The 22382-nt window shown below is 37.7% G+C and overlaps 3 protein-coding genes across 4 annotated transcripts; 1 reads left to right on the forward strand and 2 right to left on the reverse strand.

The window, feature by feature from the left end:
• Positions 1–8196: 8196 nt before the first annotated feature.
• On the reverse strand, positions 8197–15546 carry LOC116137335 (probable inactive serine/threonine-protein kinase scy1). Its single transcript, XM_031423024.1, is given in 20 exon segments — positions 8197–8538; positions 8688–8951; positions 9568–9677; positions 10348–10421; positions 10998–11067; positions 11160–11259; positions 11475–11550; positions 11734–11808; positions 12001–12054; positions 12222–12311; positions 12450–12566; positions 12724–12834; positions 12930–13069; positions 13226–13307; positions 13568–13647; positions 13754–13862; positions 14369–14491; positions 14608–14680; positions 14815–14966; positions 15136–15546. Coding segments are annotated over 20 exon segments (2499 nt in total). The 5' UTR covers positions 15454–15546; the 3' UTR covers positions 8197–8257.
• A 1143-nt stretch (positions 15547–16689) lies between these two features.
• On the forward strand, positions 16690–18728 carry LOC116137383 (WRKY transcription factor 55). Of its 2 annotated transcripts, XM_031423066.1 has the most exons (4): positions 16690–16961; positions 17064–17278; positions 17619–17741; positions 18094–18728. In XM_031423066.1, exons 1-4 carry the CDS (start codon positions 16749–16751, stop codon positions 18581–18583), a joined length of 1041 nt encoding a protein of 346 aa, XP_031278926.1. In that variant the 5' UTR covers positions 16690–16748; the 3' UTR covers positions 18584–18728. The 2 variants fall into 2 exon arrangements, with proteins under 2 accessions (XP_031278926.1, XP_031278925.1); XM_031423065.1 differs by having other exon boundaries at positions 16690–17278.
• Positions 18729–20546: 1818 nt separating this feature from the next.
• LOC116137367 (WRKY DNA-binding transcription factor 70-like) lies at positions 20547–21995 on the reverse strand. The gene is made up of 3 exons (XM_031423049.1): positions 21477–21995; positions 21169–21270; positions 20547–21075 (listed from the first exon to the last, which is right to left on the reverse strand). Exons 1-3 carry the CDS (start codon positions 21863–21865, stop codon positions 20625–20627), a joined length of 942 nt encoding a protein of 313 aa, XP_031278909.1. The 5' UTR covers positions 21866–21995; the 3' UTR covers positions 20547–20624.
• Between the last annotated feature and the right edge of the window lie 387 nt (positions 21996–22382).

The raw sequence follows: 22382 nt of genomic DNA on the forward strand, positions 1-22382 counted from the left end.
TGCCGATTAACGAGAACCAACTTGAAAGGGGAGATGTGGAGCTCATTGAAAATCTAAGAGCGATTTGGAAAGATCACGCTAGAATAAAAAATGATTCTCAGCGTCTATTGAGAGCCTTTGCAGAAAGATTTCAAACCTTAAAAGGAATCGAGATGGCTGAGGGAAAGCGAGAATACATTTTGGTAAGTAGATTTCTTGAATCTTGATTCTTGATGATGGATTATTATATTTTCTTTAGTTACAAAATATATGGGTTTTGTTCTGACACTGTTATTTTGATACTTTAACATTTGCATATTCCAATGTTTGAATTGCTGCATTAACCCATCTTTTTGCAAATTTTAATTTTTCTGAAATCTTCAGCTCGATAGTGAAAAGAAATATTATATAAATCATCAGAAAACACGAATCAGAAATATAACGAAAGAATTATATAAGAACTAGATGAGTAAAGTGTCGCCTGTCGATCAACAAAGAGGCTCTAACCTTAATTAGCATGCTCAACAAGAAGAGTCTGGTGGCATGCATGCTGGTCACGGTGACTTTGTTGAGTCATCCAGACCTAGACCTGATTGGGATTGGTTCCTGCCCAGGTCTAGATTGTGAGAATAATGAAACAAATATTTATTTTGAATAAGATATGATAGGAATAATAAAACAAACACACCCTTCAACCAAAACTGTCTTGAAAAGCTCTTAGTCCGTGATATTAGTTACTTTGCTTTGCATGGCGTAGGGGAAGGAGCAATGACAAAATCAAGCATGAAATTTAACTTAATGAGCTTTTTGCACTTTCATATCAAAACACATAATTCATTTTTTGGGGTCTTAGTAAGCTTCAATACTTTTATAACTGCATGTTTTCCTTTCATGGATTGATGCTTAATTAGTTTTTTAATGATTAAAAGAATAGTAGTGCCACCATCTGAATTTCTTTTTATTATGAACTAAAAAACATGGCAATCTTCTAAATCGTTTTATTAGTAACTAATTCTGATAAGGGTTTATCTCAAACTAGAAACGAAAACGTTTTATTAAAAAAGATTCAATATGATTCTCCTTTCATATTTGCGATAAAAATAATATTATACTTGCAATGAAATCTTACAAAGATTTCCATACAAAATAGAAAGACAAAAAATGAATGGAAGAGTAAAATAAAAAGTCAAACTCATTATATTTACTCTTCTTTTTATTTTTTGCCACATCACTTTGTATAAAGATCTTTGTAAGATTTCTTTCTAAGTATAGCATTACTATTGCGATAATTACTTTAAAACCCTTTAGTCTTTAGAAATTTCTCCCACTACTTTATTATTTTAAGTGATATCCAAGACAACCCTCCAGGTTTTATAAATTGTCATCTTGTTCCTATTGGTGTGACAACATCCACAGACACTTATAGCAATACTTAACTAGGTAGCTAGCATTATTTTCCATAAGTAATCTTCCCATGTTAATGTTAGTATCATCACCATCAATCCTGTAACTTAATTGGTAGTGCATTTTGCATTTCTCACATCAACCACACTGATATCGATCGATCGTTTATTGAGATAACGACTCTTGTTGATGGAGAATCAAGTCACCCTTACTCTCAGTTAGAGCTTTTCTCTTGTCTTCGACATGTTTATACCAGCATTGCATCATCTCACTTAAGCCATTTCTTCTCTACTCATGTTCACCACCATCTCTGGTGTCATCTAGGTCTTTTGGATCCTTAAGGTTAAACAATACACATCTATACTTAATCTTATAACTCCAATGAAATGTCAGGCCTTATTAAGTCGCATGCATTCATCAGCCTCACTAGAAACCTCGTAGTCTCAAAGACTAGGTACAATCATTGTTTTAAAACCCGGATCGGAGGGCAACCCATTTTGCTGCCCGGGTCACGGGTCAACCAGTCCAACTAGTTGGATCGATGACGCCAACGATAATTTTATTTTAAAAAAAATTCTATTAATTCCTCAAATTTTAATATGTTACAAAAATTCCCCTAAAAAGTTTAAATTAGTCCTTAAAATTTTTATTTATTTCAAAAATACCCACCTAAAAAATTACCAATTAATCTCTAAACTTTTGACATATTTCTAAAACACTCCTATAAAATTACAAAGTAACCCTTATAATTTTAAAATATTACAAAAACCCCCCTAAGACTTGAACCGGACCGGAGAAGCTGCTGGGTCCCAGTCGGACCGGCCGGTCCAGTTTTTAAAACAGAGGGTACAGTGAGCTAAAACATTTTAGCTTAATTTCATCAACGAGGAATCTCTCAAAACCAATTGGAAAGACAATCAGGAAAGCAAGCGTTGAACCGAAACTGTAATTGGCGTTGGAGATCTGTTAGACCTCCCATACATAAGGTCTATAAATCCAAGGGCAGGGGAAGGAACATGAATAAGGGATGTTGAGTGTGAGTTTGTTAAAGGGTGGTGAGGTGTGCAATGAGGGTTGTTAGGATTGTTGAGGCTGTTATGAGGATCGACACATGGCTATCAATATTGTTACAGAATAGAAGAATTAGCTTATAAAAGGGAGAGAGGGGGGAGAGTAGGATATCAAGAAATATATTCTGGAATTGATTGGGAGGCCCCCAGCTCCTCGAATTGCTGGGAAACTATCTGTTATTTCAATTGTTTTTGTTTCGTGTTCACTCAGTATCCATTAATACATTCTGCTATTGTCTATTATCGTGCGTATTGTTGGCTCTGTGTGTGTTGTTTTGCTGTGAATCTTTGAATTGTAGGAGGGTTCCAACAGTTTGGTATCAAAGCTAGAAAGAAAAAAAAAAAACACCAGATGGTCTCACGCGGGGAATGGTCAAATCGAAGATGGAAAGTAGGATGGAAAATATGGAAAAAGAGATGAAGTCTATACAGGAGGATATGAGCTCCGTAAAAACCGATGTGGGTAGCCTTAAGGAGTACTTGACCGAGATGAGAGAATTGATGAGATTTAGAGAGGAGAGGGATGAGAAATGATACCGCGAAAAAGAGAAGTCTCAGTCATCTTCCGAGAATACAGAATCTGGGAATGGCCGAGAACAAGGACAAGAAACAAATAGGGAAAGTGGGAAAGAAGAGAAGAAAGGCCGGAAGCTGGAACTTCCAATTTTCAGTGGAGAAGACCCCTTTGGATGGACTTTTCGCGTCGATCGTTACTTCACTATTAACAAATTTGGATCCTCAGAGATGGTTGAGGCAGCGGTAGTTTGCATGGAGGGTAGGGCATTGAAATGGTACCAATGGATGGAAGGGAGAATTGAACTGGTACCAATGGATGGAAGGGAGAGAGCCTTTCAAGTCGTGGGATGAGTTCAAAGCTGCTCTAATCGCCAGATTCCGGCCGTCATTCCAAGGTTCTGCTCATGAGGCGTTGAAACAACACTTCACTGTGACTGAATACAGAGAAGACTTTGATTCCTATACGGCACCGTTGAAGGACTTAGGTGAAGAGATATTGATGAGAGTCTTCATTAATAGGCTTAGAGAGGAAATTCGGGCTGAGTTGAGAGTGTTAAGGCCTAGCTCCTTGCAAGAAGTGATTAAGCAGGCCCATCGTGTGGAGGAAAAAAATTGGGTCATGGATAAGTGTCGGCCCAAACCATTCAAAACCCATGGAACCAGGGAGAGTTACTCAAGGGTATCTAGCAGCCCTGATCCGAACCGACTCACATGGTGGTCTAACCCAGCGAAGGTAACCAGTAGCCCCGACCCGACCCGACCCGACCCACCTGGTGGCCTAACTCAACAAAACCACTAGAACCCAACCAGATCGCGTCTTCTCGCTCACTCGATAGGAAAGAGAGAGCATTGAAAAATGCAAACGCAAGTTTTTGAGGAGGATCAGGAGGGAATTTCTGGCAATTATCCGAAGCCGATATCCAGTACAAAAGAGAAAGAGGGCTCTGCTTCTGATGTGATGAAAAGTTTGGTCCCAACCATTGTTGTCGGAGCAAATCATTGTAGATCCTGTTGGTATTGGATGACGATGAGTCTGAGAAGTGTGACACTCCACCAGAAAATGTTGAAAATTATAGCCAAGAGGGAAACGACTTAGCTCTGTCCATGAACTCCATCGTGGGTATAACGTCAGATAAAACCTTGAAGGTAAAGGGTCAAATTAGGGGTGCAGATATAGTGGTGTTGATCGACAGTGGAGCGTCACATAATTTTATTTCTCTGGAGTTGGTCGAGAGGCTTGGTATTGCAGTGGAAAAAGGGAAAATGTTTGGAGTGATGGTGGGAAACGGAGTCACTGTGAAAGGAGAAAGGGTGTGTCGACAGGTTACTTTGGATGTGCAAGCGATTCAAATTAGGCAAGATTTCTTTCCCTTTGAGCTCGGAGGAGCTGACATTGTTCTGGGTATCACGTGGTTGAGCTCCTTAGGGGACGTCTGTGCTAACTGGAAGAAGTTGACTATGAGCTTTGAGGTGGATGGGGTCAGAGTTAGTTTACAAAGGGACCCTTCTCTGGTGAAGTCAGTTGTCTCCCTGAAATCAATGTTACAGACCATCAACAACAATGGGGGAGGATTCTTGGTGGGATGTTGCTCGCTGGAGGGAAAACTCACGACCACAGGAGAAGAAATTAGTCCACAAATTCAGGTAGTATTAGATCAGTATAGATACCTTTTTTACCAACCTTCCAAACTCCCTCCATACCGTACCCATGACCACGCCATAAACCTTAAGGAAGGTGCACTAGCCGCTAACATCCGACCCTATAGGTATCCTTATTTTCAAAAAAATGAAATTGAAAAGTTGGTGGAAGAAATGTTAGCTGCCGGTATTATCCAGCCTAGTACCAGTCTGGTTGCCAACCCAGTGTTGTTAGTTAAGAAAAAGGATGGAATTTGGAGATTTTGCGTTGATTACAGGGCCCTCAATGAAATAACAATTCCTGACAAATTTCCTATCCCTACCATTGAAGAGCTATTGGATGAATTGGTAGGGGTGACTATCTTCTTTAAGTTGATCTTCGGTCCGGATACCATTAGATCAGAATCAAGGACGAAGACATACCCAAATATGCCTTTCAAACACATGAAGGGCATTACGAGTTCTTGGTTATGCCGTTCGGTTTGACCAATGCTCCCTCAACGTTTCAGTCTTTGATGAACAACATTTTTAAACCAGTTCTATGTAAGTTTGTGCTTTTTTTTTTTTTTTTTTTTGATGATATTCTGATTTACAGCCTCGACTTGGAATCCCACGTCAGACACCTGCGGCAAGCTATTAGGATTCTGGACGACAACGAATTGGTTGGGAATTTTAAAAAATTTTATTCGGGCAGCAGAAGCTGGAATATCTGGGGCATCTAATTTCGGCTAATGGGGTTGAGGCAGATCCGCAGAAAATTGCTGCTATGGTTTCTTGGCCCACACCCACCAATGTGAAGAGTCTTCGCGGTTTTTTGGGATTAACAGGGTACTATCGCGGGTTTGTAAAGGGGTATGGTAGCATAGCCCAGCCACTCACCAGACTACTGAAGAAAAATTCTTTTGGTTGGGACCAAGAGGCGCAACAGGCCTTTCATGCCTTAAAGGAAGCCATGACTTCAGTCCCTGTTCTGGCAGCTCCAGATTTCAACTCCCCATTCGAGATTCACACTGACGCCTCGGGCCACGGTATGGGAAATGTATTAATTCAGAAAAAACGACCCATAGCTTACTTAAGTAAGGCCTTCTCCCCTCAAGCAAAACAAAAATCAGTCTATGAAAGAGAGTTAATGGTTGTCGTATTCGCGGTGCACAAATGGAGTCCGTACTTATTGGGTAGGAAGTATATCATTCGAACAGACCAGCGAAGCCTCCAATTCCTCAAGGACCAATGGATTAAAACCCCGAAACAACAGAAATGGGTGTCCAAATTAATGGGGTTTTCGTTTGATATTCACTATTGGCTGGGAACCACTAATAAGGTCGCCGATGCTTTATCTCGGCGAGAAGAGGAACCAGAATTATCATCTTTGTTAGTGAAGCAGTTTTTAGGGTATGAGGATTTGGCAACTGAGGCCCATCAGGACCCTAAGCTTAGACAGCTGATTCAAGACCTGGTTTTGGAACCCAACAGCCGACCAAACCACAAACTTCGCCATGGCTGCTTATTGTACAAGGACAGGTTGGTTCTGCCTAAAGGTTCTCAATTCATTCAGAAATTACTAGCTGAATTTCACTCCAGCCCAACTGGTGGTCATTCCGGCTTCTTCAGGACGTATAAAAGGGTAGCCAATGTAGCTTATTGGGTAGGCATGAAGAAGGATATCCAGAACTTTGTTAAAACCTGCACCATATGTCAAGTTAATAAACACTCAGCCTTGAAGCCAACAGGACTACTTCAGCCACTTCCTATACCCACTCAGGCATTCGATAACTTGACAATGAACTTCATTGGAGGACTTCCAAGGGCCAAGGGGTTTGATACCATTCTGGTTGTAGTTGACCGCTTGACCAAATATGGCCATTTTCTGCTCTTGTCGCACCCTTATACAGCCAAGGAGGTGGCCTTAATATTCATGAAAGAAATAGTGAAGCTTCACAGTTTTCCTCAGTCCATCATTGCCGACAAAGACAGACTTTTCATGAGTCATTTTTGGCAAGAGATTTTCAGGGTATCCGGGACAGCTTTGAAATTTAGTTCCGCTTACCACCCACAAACGGATGGCCAATCCGAAGTGGTGAACAGGTACTTGGAGGCATACCTTCGCTGCTTTTGTAGCTCACAGCCCCGTCAATAGCCGAATTGGCTTCCATGGGCTGAATTTTGGTACAACACGACATATCATCGATCCACCAAGATGACACCTTTCAAAGCCTTGTACGGCGATGACCCCCCGATTCTCCTGAAGTTCATGGACTACCCTTCTCAGGTTGATGAAGTAAACCACCAGATCCGTGAGCGAAATGCCATCCTTCAAGACCTCAAACACAACCTGGAAGTAGCACAAGTTCACATGAAAACACAAGCAGACCGTCATCAAAGGAATGCTCAGTTTTCTCCAGGAGATTATGTCAATCTTCGACTGCAACCTTACAAATTTAAATCTCTGGCCACACAGTTGAATGAAAAACTTACTCCTAGGTTTTATGGGCCTTTCCGGGTCTTGGAAAAAATCGGTCAAGTAGCATACAAGTTAGAACTGCCCCCAACAGCCCGTATTCACCCTGTTTTTCACGTATCCCAGTTGAAGCATAGCCTGCATAGCTCAGTTTCCGTACAGCCTCTACCTTCATGTCTCACCGATAACCTGGAACTGCAGGTTCAGCCTGCTGAGGTGCTGGATGTAAGGTCTCTTATGGATGGTTCTACAGAGGTTCTCATTCGATGGCACGATATGCCTACTTTCGATGCCACATGGGAGCCCTTTGATGTCATCAACAACCAATTTCCTCAATTTCACCTTGAGGACAAGGTGACACTTCGAGGGGTGGGTATTGTTAGACCTCCCATACATAAGGTCTATAAATCCAAGGGCAGGGGAAGGAATAGGAATAAGGGGACGTTGAGTGTGAGTTTGTTAAAGGATGGTGAGGTGTGCAATGAGGGTTGTTAGGATTGTTGGGACTGTTATGAGGATCGACACGTGGTTGTCAATATTGTTACAGAATAGAAGAATTAGCTTATAAAAGGGAGAGAGGGGGGAGAGCAGGATATCAAGAAATATATCCTAGAATTGATTGGGAGGCCCCCAGCTCCTCGAATTGTTGGGAAACTATCTGTTATTTCAATTGTTTCTGTTTCATGTTCACTCAGTATCCATTAATACATTCTGCTATTGTCTATTATTCGAGCATATTGTTGGCTGTGTGTGTGTTGTTTTGCTGTGAATCTCTGAATTGCAAGAGGGTTCCAACAAGATCATAGACGCAATGGCCAGGAAAAATAATTACTAAGATATTGAGAAAACTTTGATTGTAACAGCTGCTTGGAAAATGATAAATCAAATGCGCAATGGAATAAGCAGAAAATTTTGATTGCTATTCTACAAAACAAATTTCAACACATTACATCCCAAGTACTGTATGTATGTTTACAAACACTATTAATTTCGTTGGTGAAGTGAAGCTAGGTTGAAGTGTCTAGCACAAATATAATATTTATAGAAAAAGAATGATATTATGAATCAATTAATATAACACATACCCACTGTCACCTGGATTCATTCACATATCCAGTCACCAAAATGGACTAAAATTTACAAAACATTACCTTCTTTTCTTCCTTTTTGTCATGTTTTTGCTATATCTAATTTACATCCCAGTTGAGGATGTCCTATTTATTCTTTGTGCACCCAGTTTTGGAGCAGCCGGTTTAGCTCCTCTGCCCCTACCTGCTGCTAAAGGCTTGGCCCTTGTAGTCGGTGGAGGAGCAGCAATCGCAGCCCAAGGGTCATCATCATCAACTGTTGCTGCTGATTTCACATTCAAACGTTTTGATGATGTTTTCGGAGCAGGTGCAGCTATGGCACCCCACAAATCATCATCTTCATCTTTTGCTGCCTTAACTGTACTTTTTGGTCGCAAACTTGTAGCTGGGGAAAATAGAAAATGAAAACAGAAATCCTTTTAGGAAAGTGTTCCAACAAATGTAATCAAACAAGAAGAAATGAAGTTACTGAATATGATAATTAGTGAATAAACTTGTCCAGTATATTACAAGCCATAATATAACAGATTATACCTGCTGGTTTTGACTGTGAAACAGGTTGTGAGACTGGCCGCTTTTGAGCTGCTTGAATGTTGGCAAGAACAGCAGTTGGCTTGGGCTCTTCAAGAGGTTCAATATCATCCCAACCATCTTTGTCACTGTCATGCTCTTCATGAATTCCATTTTCAATTTCTCCCCAGCCATCTGTTGAAGTAGGGGAAACAGGTGCAGGCTGATCGGCAAAGTCTGTGCCTGAGCTTACATGATGGATTGATGTTGTACTTGTAGTTTCCATTGCTAAAAGTTTCCAGAAACTGACATTAGACATCAAAAGCAGAGAATGCATCCACACAAACTATGATGGAAGGTAATGATCCAGTGGAAGCATAAAGCAACTGCATCACAACAAAAGTGCAAGCATATACACATATGTGCACATGTGCATACAGACAATAGGATAATGCGGAATCCTTCATGCTTACATACATACATGTTGTCACAACTTTGTACACAGCATGCATAATGACAGCCATCATGCTCCAAATTAACAATGATGAAACCATGAAGACTTAATATTATCATCAGTAAATGGTTCATAAAGTGTTGTGTTCACCACAAGGTTGGCAAATCCCACATAGGCCAATAATGACCAAAGTAAAGCTCACATAAATCCCACTCTCTAATAAGAGGATGATGTGACACCAGGCTTTTCCTCTTCACTTATCATCCAAGACATGCCCCTATTAACCAATTTAAGCATATTTAATAGACTTAAGTGATTTTAGTCAGGTAAATGCTTAACTGTCCAAATTGCCAAGGATATGATACAAGATGAATAAGAATGCATAAAAAATGAATTTTGTCATAAAAATTGACACATTTAGAAGTAATAATAAGTAATCGAAATACATACCTGAGCTGGCATTGGATGTCGTTGATGTTAGAGGTGTACCAGAATTTGCAGAAGCAACTGGTGCTTGGTCGGAAGGTTTACCTTTAAGCGTTAAGGAGCTCATGGCCCATCTACATGACATTTATAAATGCGTCAATGCCACATTTCGGGAAAGTTGCTAATAAAGAATCAATTTCATTGGCAAATTGACAACATATGTAACAATTCGATACAAGAATCAAGGTACTTGCAAGGTATCTATACCGGAAATTACAAAACATTGAAACAGGGACAAATAAGTGACAGATAAGAACACCTTTAGGTGTCACACTGCATTCCATCAATGCACTCTTGTTTTGAAAGACGCAGCATCATCTGAACAAACAAATTGTTCGTGCAACTTTCCATATAATTTAATTTTTCTTTTCTTTTTCAGTTCTTTAGTTTTTATTGAGTAAACAAAATGAGTCCATTCAAATCCCAGGCACCCCTTTCCAACTAGGATTTAATAAAGCCAATGGTTTGGTTTATTTAATACTAGTGCCTACATTTCCAATGCAATGAAAATATAACACAGAACCAGGTTGTTTAAAAAGAAGAGGGGGGGAGGGGGAGGTGGGGGGTTGCTAAACAAAGCCACAATTCAAAATAAGCATAAGGGGAACAGATGAACAATCATAACAAAGCAAAATGCACAACCAATTGCCTGTGACTCAGCATGACAGAAGGAGGCCAAATGGCACACTTTTGAGTTCAAAATGAGCCACACTTTCATAGAATAAATACTTTCAAATCACTTACCCAAGTAAACTGGCATTTCCTGGCATCGATGAGATTCCAATACCTGAAGCTCCAGGGGTATCACCAGAATTTGTCTACATCAAACACAGAGTAAAAATCAATATAACAAAATGACACAAGTAATGAGATAATCAAACATTAACCACAATAATATCTTCATACTTTCTTACATGAGCTTTTAGGCTTTAGCTATTACAAACTAAGTTTCAACTTGGCATGGATTCTTCAATTTAAGACAAAGATTACTAAAACGGCATCACAGCAACTACTTCACTTTGTCCCAATTGAAATCTATTTTTCAAAAAGAAATGCTGGATACCGCAGATGGCTTAGATCTTGGGGTTATGCTGAAGTACCATACAGGTATGAAATGGTAAGACAGGAAAGTTTCCATTAAAGACCATAGAGAGGTTGTACCCAGATTACTTATACAACTTACTGCTTAACTAGGGAAGCCATATGAACAAGAAATACAAGAGAAGTAGTGACTAAGGAGCAAAAAGACATAATGAATCATTATGATACTTCAGTGCTTGAAATGCAAAAAATAATCTTTTTAAGTCTACATTTACATGCTGTAAACATATGACACATGAAAAAAAAAAAAAAAAAAAAATAAATAAAAAGCAAGAAGAAATTGAGGACCCCACCTTCTCGTGGTGTTGCTTCACAATCTGCAAAAACTGGTCAACTGCTTGAAATGCCTTTGATCTGACATCACTGTTTAAAATAAAAGGAGCACCTTGTTCACGTACAAGTACAATAAGTCAAAAAACTTGGATATATAGATACATCTTCCAAAGAAATTTAACCTGTCAGGATCAATTGTAAGTACAACCACATTTGGAAGAATCCTAGTTGCAACCTCATTGATGTCATAATAAGCACTGGTGGCACATAAAGCCATAACTCCTGCCACATAAAAATTTTAAATTGGTTAGTATATTACACAACTGTGGGAGCTAAAAGAGTAAGCAGACACCTGGAACAACAATGAATACAAAGGAAAATGGTATAGTCATTCAGCACTCTGAAAAATATGGTATGAACCTTAAAGAAACTAACCAAAACTTATAAACAAATAGCTGGAAATTCAATAAGACAGAAAATATATTAAGTTTTGATACCAGCTCCTCGGGCAGGAGAGAACGTATCCCGCAGTGCACGTACTGTGAAAGCATTAATCAAAACTCTCTTCCTTGTCTACATTGTACATTCAAACACATCAGATGATAATTTTGAACAAGACAAATATAGTTACAAAGACCACATAATGACAACTGGATTAATGATTATCTCATCAACAAAAGAAAACCATAAAACCAGAGATTGACCATTGTCTACAAAAATATCAAAGTAAAAGATAAGCAACTTGCTCATAATTACCCCTTCGTTTAGGTAGCTTGCAATATTCCCAAGTAATATGGTGGTATTTGTCCGGATTGCTGGTTCTTCATCAACCTGTAAAAATTAACAAATATTAACACCATAAACTACAGGACATCAATTTATTTTATGTCAAGAAAAGGAATCCTAAATCAGAAAAAGGATTCAAGAACCAACAACAGTAACTCTCAGCACTAGAAAAGGGCATCTGATTTATATTGTTAGCAATTTATAGAATTTAGTTCTATTGGCAAACAAACCATGCACCTGTAGCTTTGAAAGATATTTCAACAAAGACCCTGACATAGTGCGTTGAGAGAGCTGCGATGAAACATATAAGACAACATTAAAAAAGGTCTCCGCATAACTAACTACAAAAATGTTATCAATAAACCTAAAGAGGAACAGTCACAAGATAGAAAGATCCAATCGACAGCTCATAGTGGAATGTAAGAAGAAGATGGTTCATGTCTATCCTATAAACATACCTTCGGAGCCAGAACAAGCATGGATTTAAGAGTCAACTCACGAAGAAAAGCTGATGTGTCAGAAAAACCCGTAGCAACATGGGGGTACACCTAGTCAGAAGCATATCAAAATGAAGGTAAAAATTTATTGTCAGGACTTCCATCCAAACAATAATATAAACTAGAATTTGTAATAATCACAACAAAAAAAAAAAAAAAAAAAAAATCATTTTATGTTCGGCTGCATACTTGCTCATCAACAATTTGTGCAGATAATGATTCTCCATATTGATCAACATGTTGCAACAGACCCACTCGAACAGCTCGGTCATTGGAGGAATATAGTTTCACAATTGTTGGCAGTACCTGCAAATTACATAAAGCAACTTCCCACAGTCATAACAGAAGTGATGAAACAATTACAGTAACATGCACATGGTTACTCTGAGATTGAATGGAAAACAAAATGACCAAAACAAACGTAAAAAAATATGACACTGTAAAAGTACAGAAGGTTTATTACCTTGACACTGAATTCTTCAGTAGAAAGCCAAGAGCTCATTTTCAGCAGTGCAGTCAATGCAGGGGCAGCAGCTGAACCAAATTCAAGGGCAGAAGCTAATAAAGGAAGCAACTGTACAAACCAGAAGATAAAAGCATAAATTGGCATCAAAAGGCATTCATTATATATTAAGTAAGCATACACTATAAGAATATCAAAAGCAACACCTTTTTCAGCACGATTTGCCTAGGGAGTTGCTCAGCTAAATTTGGAAGTTTGCGGAAGAAGGTATCCTTTTCAACGCTGTCTTTTAAATTCAGAATTTCCATAAAATGTATGGTGTCCACCAACTTATTTTGAAAATATTCTGTGCATCCAAAATTTGTCAAATTTAATAACACATAGAAAAGGAAAACGGAGAAAAGAAAATTATGATATAACTCAAGAAAGTGACTAGCCTCCTTTTTTATCAACAGTAACAAAGAAATAAACTAAAATAACTCAAAGTCAAAAGAATGCTAACCACTGTTCTCAATAAGCTTGGATGAATTCAACCTGCGAGAAGGCATGGAACTCAAAAGCCGCTGATAATCTGGAAGCAGAGACTGTGAGACAAGAAAATAGGCAGATGCAAATGAAAATGAATTTTCAAAGAAATGAAAATAACAACAAACAAAAATGAAAGCACAGATACAAAAGAAATGTTCATGAAGAGTCACTGGCATGCACACTTAAAAATACCAACCATTTCAATTATACATAAAAGAAACAATTATTTTAATGGATTAAGACGGGGAAAATGAAACAGAACCCAGGAACAGAAAATCAGTAGTCATATAGTAATACCCAACAATAAAAGGCAAACCTTTGGAATTGAAGCAGTGTTACGCAGCTCCTCTGTTTTGCTCAACCTCATACCAGAGAAGAGTTCATAAATGAGACAGCCTATCAGAGTAAAAGAAGTGATGTTAACATTTATACAAGTGCAAAATAATCTATAATTGATATACACAGTCGATTTTAACAGCAAAAGAAGTAAACTGAGACTCACCCAAGCCCCAAGAATCAATGGCCCACGGGGGAGATTTTCTGATTGCAGCCCAATCAGACTTTGCCAACTCCACAGATTTGTACTGTGCTCCAACAAGCCATGCATATTGCTGAGGGAAAGAAGAAAAAAGAAATCAAATTTTGTGACAAAACAGACTCACTTACCAAGTATATCAGTCAGTATAATAACAAAATTACAGTTGATTTATCAAAAGTACAGAAAGAAAACTATTATCGATTAAAAAAAAATCTTAAGATATAATTAAGTAAACATTTCATCCGAAATTTCAACAGGCAACTCAGAGCATAACAGTACATAGAAAATCTTGAAAATAAATTAATACCAAAAAAAAAAAAAAAAAAATCTATGGAATAACTGATCATATATATAAAATGATTGACAGGAAGGAGAGTTGAGTTACAACAAACTATAACTCTTTATCTGTTATGTTCTGACGATATGTTGACAATAGTTTTGCCCTCTTAAAGGGGTCCATTGAATTATCAAATTATATATGCTGCTTGAGTTTTTAGTTATAATGCATGTCATTTCAGAGGTTTTATGGAAACAAAAATGCAATTGCAGGTTGTTTGTCAAACCAAATACAAAGATTACCAGCATTGCTCCAGTGGCAGCTTCATTATTCCCATCAAACTCTGACAAAACATCAAAAGCATGCAACTTCCAATCCAAAGTTTGTGTAACAACAACGCTGGCCAGGCACACGTTACCATGAACCTGTCCCAAGAGTAATAAAAAACTGACATTGCAGATCATGAAGAGATTGAAAAAGAAGAATCAAACTAGATTTATAAATATTCCCGCAAATTTTACTCATATCAACAAAAACTTACAAGTTTACAATCATTATTCAGGAAGCTAACGGCTTTAGCAATTTGGTGCAGCCCCCATGCATAATACTCATCCCTAAAAAACAGAATAAAATTAATTCACTAACTCATTAACAAATCAATGTTAACATTGCAAGTAAGGGAGATTAAAGTCAGCAAATTATCGGAAAAAAAAAGAAGAAGAAGAAAAGATAAAAAAGAAAATCCAACCTTTGTGAGCCTTCTAAACCAAGTTCCTTAATCTTCTCGGAAAGCGGCATTACAGGTTCAGTAACAATATAGATAGTAATTTTATTAGTAGAACCATCAAAATTCTCAACCTCTGTACTGTGAAGAAACGATAGAATATTCGGATGCCTAACCTGAAAACAACCAAGCACATTCATTTCAATTCAATAACTCACACTCGAATAACACTAATAATAAAGTAAGAAATGATATATATATATATAATATATAATTATATATATTATATATATATAATATATATATGTGTGTGTGTGTGTGTGTCTGTGTGTGGTGTGTCCGTACAGTTCGGAGACGTTTGACACCATTACGAGCAGCGGCCAAGTGTCGTCCTGGGCGTGGTACCAGAAATGGAGAAATAGAGACGGAGATCCATCATCCTGCAATGATTAATGATAGATTCGATTTGAAGTAATTCGTTGATTTGAATGGAAATATAGAATGGTGAATGATGAAGTTGGAGGAGAAGTAAAATTACCTTGGATGCCATGAAAGTGGGAGCAGGACAACCCAAGCAGAGGGATAGGGGTCGCCGATATTATAGGGGAGATCTTTGACGCCGGTACTGGATCCACCGACCACGCCTTTCAAAAACTTGAACATGATTTGATTTCTTTTTCTTTTTACATACGAACACAGACGATCTACAGAGAGTGGTGAGGTAAGATCTGTAAGAGCTGGAGACGAGAATGGAAAATTCGAAGAATTTATGGATATGGGTCGGGTTTCTTTGGGAGATTCGCGGACTACCGACTTTAGTGTCATTCGGATTGTCAAAGGACCCCTTGGGCTCTATAGTGAATTGGGCCTGAGTTTTGGCCCATCTGTTGGTTCAAGTCCAAATAACTTGGACTCAAAATAATTGTAATGGGTTGGGGTGGTTGACTTGTTGACTTTTTAACAACTTCAAAATGTGATGTCAGGATAACAAAATAGAACACAAACGCACCCGATAAGAAAACATCAAAGGGATACATGATAACACCATCGAAAGCTGAATGATGTATAATTTGCACATTAATTCGATCTACGTAAATACCAATTTCACTCCGAATTTTCCCTTGAATCTAGTTCTCTTACACCATTAATCAATGTAAAATGACATTTGTATTTATGTAGTGGAACGCTTCTGTGTTATTATGTTAACACAATAACTTAATATATATATATATAATCAAATATTTCGTAAAAAAAACTGTAAACTAATGTGAAGTATTACATGTAAAGGTGAGAGTTTAGGTGTGGAATTGTTGATGATGGGGATGGAGATTGAATTAGTGGGGTGTCGATGATGGGGATGGAGATTAAATTAGTGGGGTACTGAGTAAAGCATAATTTTGATTGAGTCCCATGTTTGAAACATTCATTTACCTATGTGATTAATTAATAATGGTTACTCATTTTCATTCAAAGTATGTTCGGTGAAGTACCCTCTAATGAATGAAACGAGCTCCTTCATAAACTCCAAGGAAGAAGACCAACGTTAATACATTACATGCTTAACATGATGGGGGAAGGGAAGGGGTCCATGTAATTTTGACCCATGACGTGGGGGTAAAGCTGTCTCCTGGAATTTGGTAAATCACATTGTTCATTGTTCAAATTTTCAGTGCAACCTAGAAGAAACTTTCCCCTTTCAAACCATAGAAAATTCTTTCTTCAAGGTCCAAATGTTAGTTTCAATAGTGTAAAGTCTTCCTCTAGACTTTGCAGGAGACCATGACTTAGTCGTATTTTTTTAATTTTTCTCTGTTTTGTTTCTTTTTACCGTGTAAAAGAAACATAATATACTTTGAATCAACCAGTTGAACGAATTAAAGCAGTAGCTCAGAAGCCTTCCGAAAAACCAACATTCAATTCAAACTCCTTTTTATATTTCCATCTCTCAGCTTGTGTTCATGTTCATATTCAACAAAAATCAACCCAATAAACACAAACATACAGTAACCATGGAGGACTCCGTTTATTCTCTAATCCTCAAGGGATGCAAGTTGTCTCAAGACCTTCAATCTAACCTACCCACCATTGGTAATCAACCCAACTTGCTTCTCAGAGCATGTGATGATATTATAAGGACATTTGCTACTGCCAGAGAACGCATAAATGGTCAGGTAGGCGCCCAAGCTCAATTACCTTCTCTACCAGGCCCTTTCTTTTATCCACCCATGATGTTTCCTGAGCAGCAGCTGCAGAATATTGATCCAAGTTTGCAGGAATGGCTAAAGTCTAGCGTCACACAAGCCATGGAGGACGTGATTCAAACGCAACTTTTAGCTGATCAGAGAAGCTCACTTACCATCAGAGATCATGCAGAAGGTTCATCATCAACACGATTGAGAGGCTCCGGAGGAGATGTTGAGGCAATGGATGTTGTATCGGATTCTGCTGTCAGAAGTACGACTTCTCCTCCACTGAGACACCGACGAAGGTAATTAACGATAAAAATCCTTTGAATTATGAGACTAAATTCATGGTAACGTAGTACCTGGAAATTAACTTTTTAGATAACTTGTTCTTTACTCAGAAAGACTAAAGCAATTTCTTATGACTTGTTTTTGCCGAAAGGAAAATGTCCTGAAAGCACAAGCAGCATGTCCATGCTATTTCTCAGAAAATACCAATAAAATATTTATACCCTATAGATATCACACTCACTAATTAATTCCATATTTATTAAACACTTTTGTTTTCGTCTGGGCAGCCTTCACCAAAAATGTTGTATGCTAGCAAGTTTTTAGTTTTGTTAATATTTGATTCTTTGTATGTAGTGAGAATGCAAGAACAGTGATGGTACCAGCTCCTCGGTTTGGAAATGTGGAAATTCCACCGGAAGATGGCTACACTTGGAGAAAATACGGGCAGAAAGAGATACTGAATTCAAAGTACCCGAGGTACGTACATGCAATATCTATCAAGTGAGATCTAGTTAGTTATGGCCATATGGGTTTTTTTAGATGACTAAATTGACATATTCAAATTATACTAATAAACTAAATTGTGAGGTCTAGAGATGGAAGGTCTTTGATTGAAACTACGTTTACTGTCAATTTTTCTGGTCGTCTTTCCACAAGTTTGATCAAGTATACATAAGTAGGCTAGAATTTGACCAAGTCTTTTGATGCTATTAATTGTCAAAAGAGATTAGTTAGTAGAAACCCAATGAAGAAGACTCATTGGTCTTTTACATAACTAATCATGGGGTTGGAGACTACCAGATTAATTAAATTTTAATATTTGTTTCAGGAGTTATTACAGGTGCACACACCAAAAGTTGTACCAGTGCCCTGCCAAGAAGCAAGTTCAGAGATTGGATAATGATCCCTCTACATTTGAAGTAACATACAATGGTGAACACACATGCCACATGTCATCTACAGCACCATCAATCCCAGTTTCAGCATCAGAAATTACGCAAGAGATGAGTAGACAAGCTATTACCATGCAACAACCTTCACCAACTACTAGTCTTGGCACATGGCTCTCCATGGAGGTAGGGGCTGGAGGGAGTGGTAGAAGCAGCATGGTTGGCGGCTATAGTGGCGGCAGCGGTAATGCAGGAGCAGGACCCTCCACCATTCGATGTGACAGTAAGGATGGCGATCAGTATCTGCAAGTGGCAAATATGGCTGATGCAATGTTTAACTCTGGCAGTAGTAGCAGCAATAGCATGGAATTTATCTTCCCTGCTAGTATGGATCAAGAAAAATGGCAGCCAGAAGACAAGAAAGATTGATATATATTTATTCAGTTAGTTTCCTTTTTTTTTTCCTTTAAATGTTTGCATTTATTTAAATGCGAACCGAGTTAATTGATGTTAGCTAAAGTTACTAAAAAAAATTTGGATTAAGGTTTCTATATAGAAGGTTACGAAATTTTGAGACACTGAATGAATAATGTGTTTTGATTTAAAAGATCAGAAAGCTTACAATTTAAATTCTAAGTAGTATTCATACGTTAGAACTAGTCCCCAACACAAAAGCAAAGAGACTGGATGAAGGTCCAAGAAACACAAAATATTGATCTTTTTTTCTCAAGAAAAAGAAACAAGAAAGAAATATCGGGGATAAAATTTCAATGGCTAGATGATTGTGGACTGGTGGGATTACTTAGAGTTACATTAAAATTCCAGATTCCTTGTTCCTGGAACTTCACTTTACCCTTCAAAGACGGTATCTATGCTAGCTGCACGTTGCCCCTTACACTGGGTCGATCTTTGTCTCTTGTTCTAGACAGTGATGGCAGTCATTGATTGATCCAACTTGCATAGAAATGACGCCGAGATAACAGGAGTTTATTATACCATATATCACTTCACTAATTATCATTCCATCAAAATGCATATGCTTTAAAGATTTCCTTTGACCCTACTCCCATCTCCTGACTCCTCCCAAATAAAATCAAATCCACGTAACTCTATTCATTTCTGATTCCAATAAAGCTTCGAGTTTAAGAAAACAATATCTTTTTAGGCCGTACTTGTTTTTCTATTAAAAATACTATCCTATCTAATCATATTAACACCCAAAAAATAAAAATTTATAAATTGACAAAATTATCCCCACCCATCCACATATTCCCGACAGTCGGCCATCACCATAAGAAAGTGGTTGGAATCTGTCAGAATGGCTAGATGTAGCCAGTCGTGCGTTGATCTGACATTTTCCGACCAAATTCACCATAGATCATACCCAGAAATGTTAGATCTACAGCCAAAGATTTAGTCGTTGATGGCCAGATCTAATCATCAACAATGGCTATATTTTGATTGTCGTTGATGGTCAAACGATGGCCAAGATATGGCTGTCGTCAATGACCAGATCTTTGACTGTAGGTCTAGCCGTTTTTTGTCATATCGACGCACTACCAACCAAATCCAATCGATCATACATCATTCCGATGACTTTCGACCACCGTCCAACAGTAGTGGCTGGCCGTCGACATTTAATGGGTGGGTAAAGATATTTTTGTTAATTTTAAAATTTTTATTATAGGGGGTGTTTAGCTAAATTAACAAATATAGGGGATTAAAAAATAATCTAAATATTTACAGAAAATGTTTGCAAAAAATTTACCAAATATATTTTCAAATTCAAATCATATTCTCATAATAACAATCTAACTCAACTTTAAAAAAAAATACTATTCTAAATACTCTACCAAACACGGTCAATTATATTTATCTTGGATAAATAAATCTACCTAAAAATCATGGAGATTGAGGAAGCTGAAAACTAATTTCCAAAAACTTGGAGATTACAAGACTTGGGGACTTTACATGTATGGTAACGTTGGAGTCAAATTAGCCAGCTGTCTTAAATTGTCTAATCCCCATCATGTCAACCCCACAGATTTTCCCACCAGAAGCATATCCAATTAGATACTGACATACTGTAAACAATTCTAGTTACTGCCCCGCCCAAAATTACATGCCACTGATCAAAATATATGAATTCAAGATTCTAATCCAAGTATATATGCATATTGCTTGGGGGGGGTGGTAAAAAACACAGTTTCCTTATCACATTTTAAGGTTAAAGGAGCAGTGGCTTAGCCAAATCCCACACGCAACAAACCTTTATATGGTCAAATTAACAACCTGTCTAATCTCCTTAACAAATTTTCCACAAGTAGATTTGGAAATTAATGTGTGTGGCAATTGGCATGAATCATTAAAGAGGAAATTTTGATGCCAAAACTAAAGAACTGAAAATGGTGGCTCTACTTATTTCACAAAAACTAATGTACATATACATAGAAGGAACTCAAATAGCTAGCTAATTAAGAAGGAACTCACTCTCATCAAAATGAAACTCTCTGTCTAAATCTATGTCAAAGCTATTGGAAGGCATCTTATTACATGAATACACAGTAGAAACTGCAGCAGCAGCAGGATCAGATGATTCAAAAGGAACTAGATCATCCCACACAACTGAATCCAAAGATGATAAGTTTTCAGATATATCATCACTTTGTGTTGTCTCTTCCTTACATTCTTGCTTTATTTTTGTTGGGGTATAACTATTCAATGACCTGACAATATGAGAACCAGTTGTTCCCCAAGGATGATCAGAATCTGTGATGATTTTTGGAGCAGTGAATAAATCTTTGCAAGTATGGTTGCCTATGTATGTTATCTCAAACATTTCTGGATTATCTTCCATTCTTTGGACTTGTTTTGTTGCTCTGCAACCTTGGTCATACTTATGTGTGCACCTATAGTAACTCCTGCATTAATCAAAATTGGGGGGTCACTCATGATCTTCAAAATACAATTTTTATTAGTTAATTATTAACTTTCTGTATAAAACTTGAATATACCTTGGGTGCTTAGCATTGAGGATCTCCTTTTGCCCATATTTCCTCCAAGCATGAGCATCTTCTACGGTGGAAGACACCATTCTCCATGTATCTAAATTCTTCCTGCAAGAATTTACTTTCTACTGTCAAACTATGGACTAATTTATTCATTAATCTTATTGAATATTGGCACTTGCAAGGTATTGTAAGTGGTGCTAATCATGAAAGAACTATTAATTTAACCAGTAGTAGTGAAAAATATTAGTCAACATTCAAACAGTTACTACAAATTAAACACTAGTCTATTATCAAATCATCAATAAACTTACTTTCTCTTGTAACAACCTCTCCTGTCCTTATTGGAAAAAGCCGGCCGTTTTTGACTCTCGCCGGAATCTTCCAATCGCCGGTCATCCGTACAAGGTGAACCATTGGAAGAATTAGTAGGCGGAAGCAGCTGCAGCTGGTGATAATCACGATCATCAGAAACAAGAAGCTCAGAAGTAGTACCAGAACTGAGTGCAGAGAGAGACTCAGTGAAAGATCTCAAGATCTTAACAGCAAGCTCCTGTTGATGAGATGAAACCAACCCATGTTGTTGTTGTTGTTGAAAGGGTTTGTGTTCATCATGAAGAAGAAGCCGAAGCTCGTTTGCAAACTTCTGGCCTTGAAGAAGCTCTTGTATCAACTTATTCCGGTAGGAACAAAGATCAGCCATAGTAAGAATGGCTAAAAGGTAATGTTAAGAGTGTATTACTTAATCAAGCAACAGAAAATGAAGTAGTTAAAACGTGAGTTACTTGATTGCTTGCATAATGGAGGAGTAATGGATATATATTAGAAAAGTAGTGGAGAGGGATCAATTAATAAAAAGAGCTTTATTGACGATAAAGAAGAAGAGGAAAGAGAGAAGAAAAGACGAGGAAGATGTAAGGAAGGAGGCATTGAATAAAGAAACATGCTTACGAGAGCAATGGTGACGTTTGGTTTGTGATGCAAAGCTGATGTTATATTCTAAACCCTTTTTCTTTCATTCTTATCCGGTACATTTTTTTAATCAAATTAATTCTTTGAATCATGCATTATTATTTATTACTCTTGTTCTACTTTTGATACGGTTTTTGACACTTTTTAAAGAACATTTACCCACCCAGGTTCGACGAATCTACAAGATTCCACCCATGGTTTCATAAATTGCAAATTCCCACCCAATTTAAAAACTTTGATTAAGGTAT

The sequence above is a fragment of the Pistacia vera genome, unplaced genomic scaffold (genome assembly GCF_008641045.1).
Source record: "Pistacia vera cultivar Batoury unplaced genomic scaffold, PisVer_v2 Contig323, whole genome shotgun sequence".
NCBI classification, from domain to species: domain Eukaryota; kingdom Viridiplantae; phylum Streptophyta; class Magnoliopsida; order Sapindales; family Anacardiaceae; genus Pistacia; species Pistacia vera.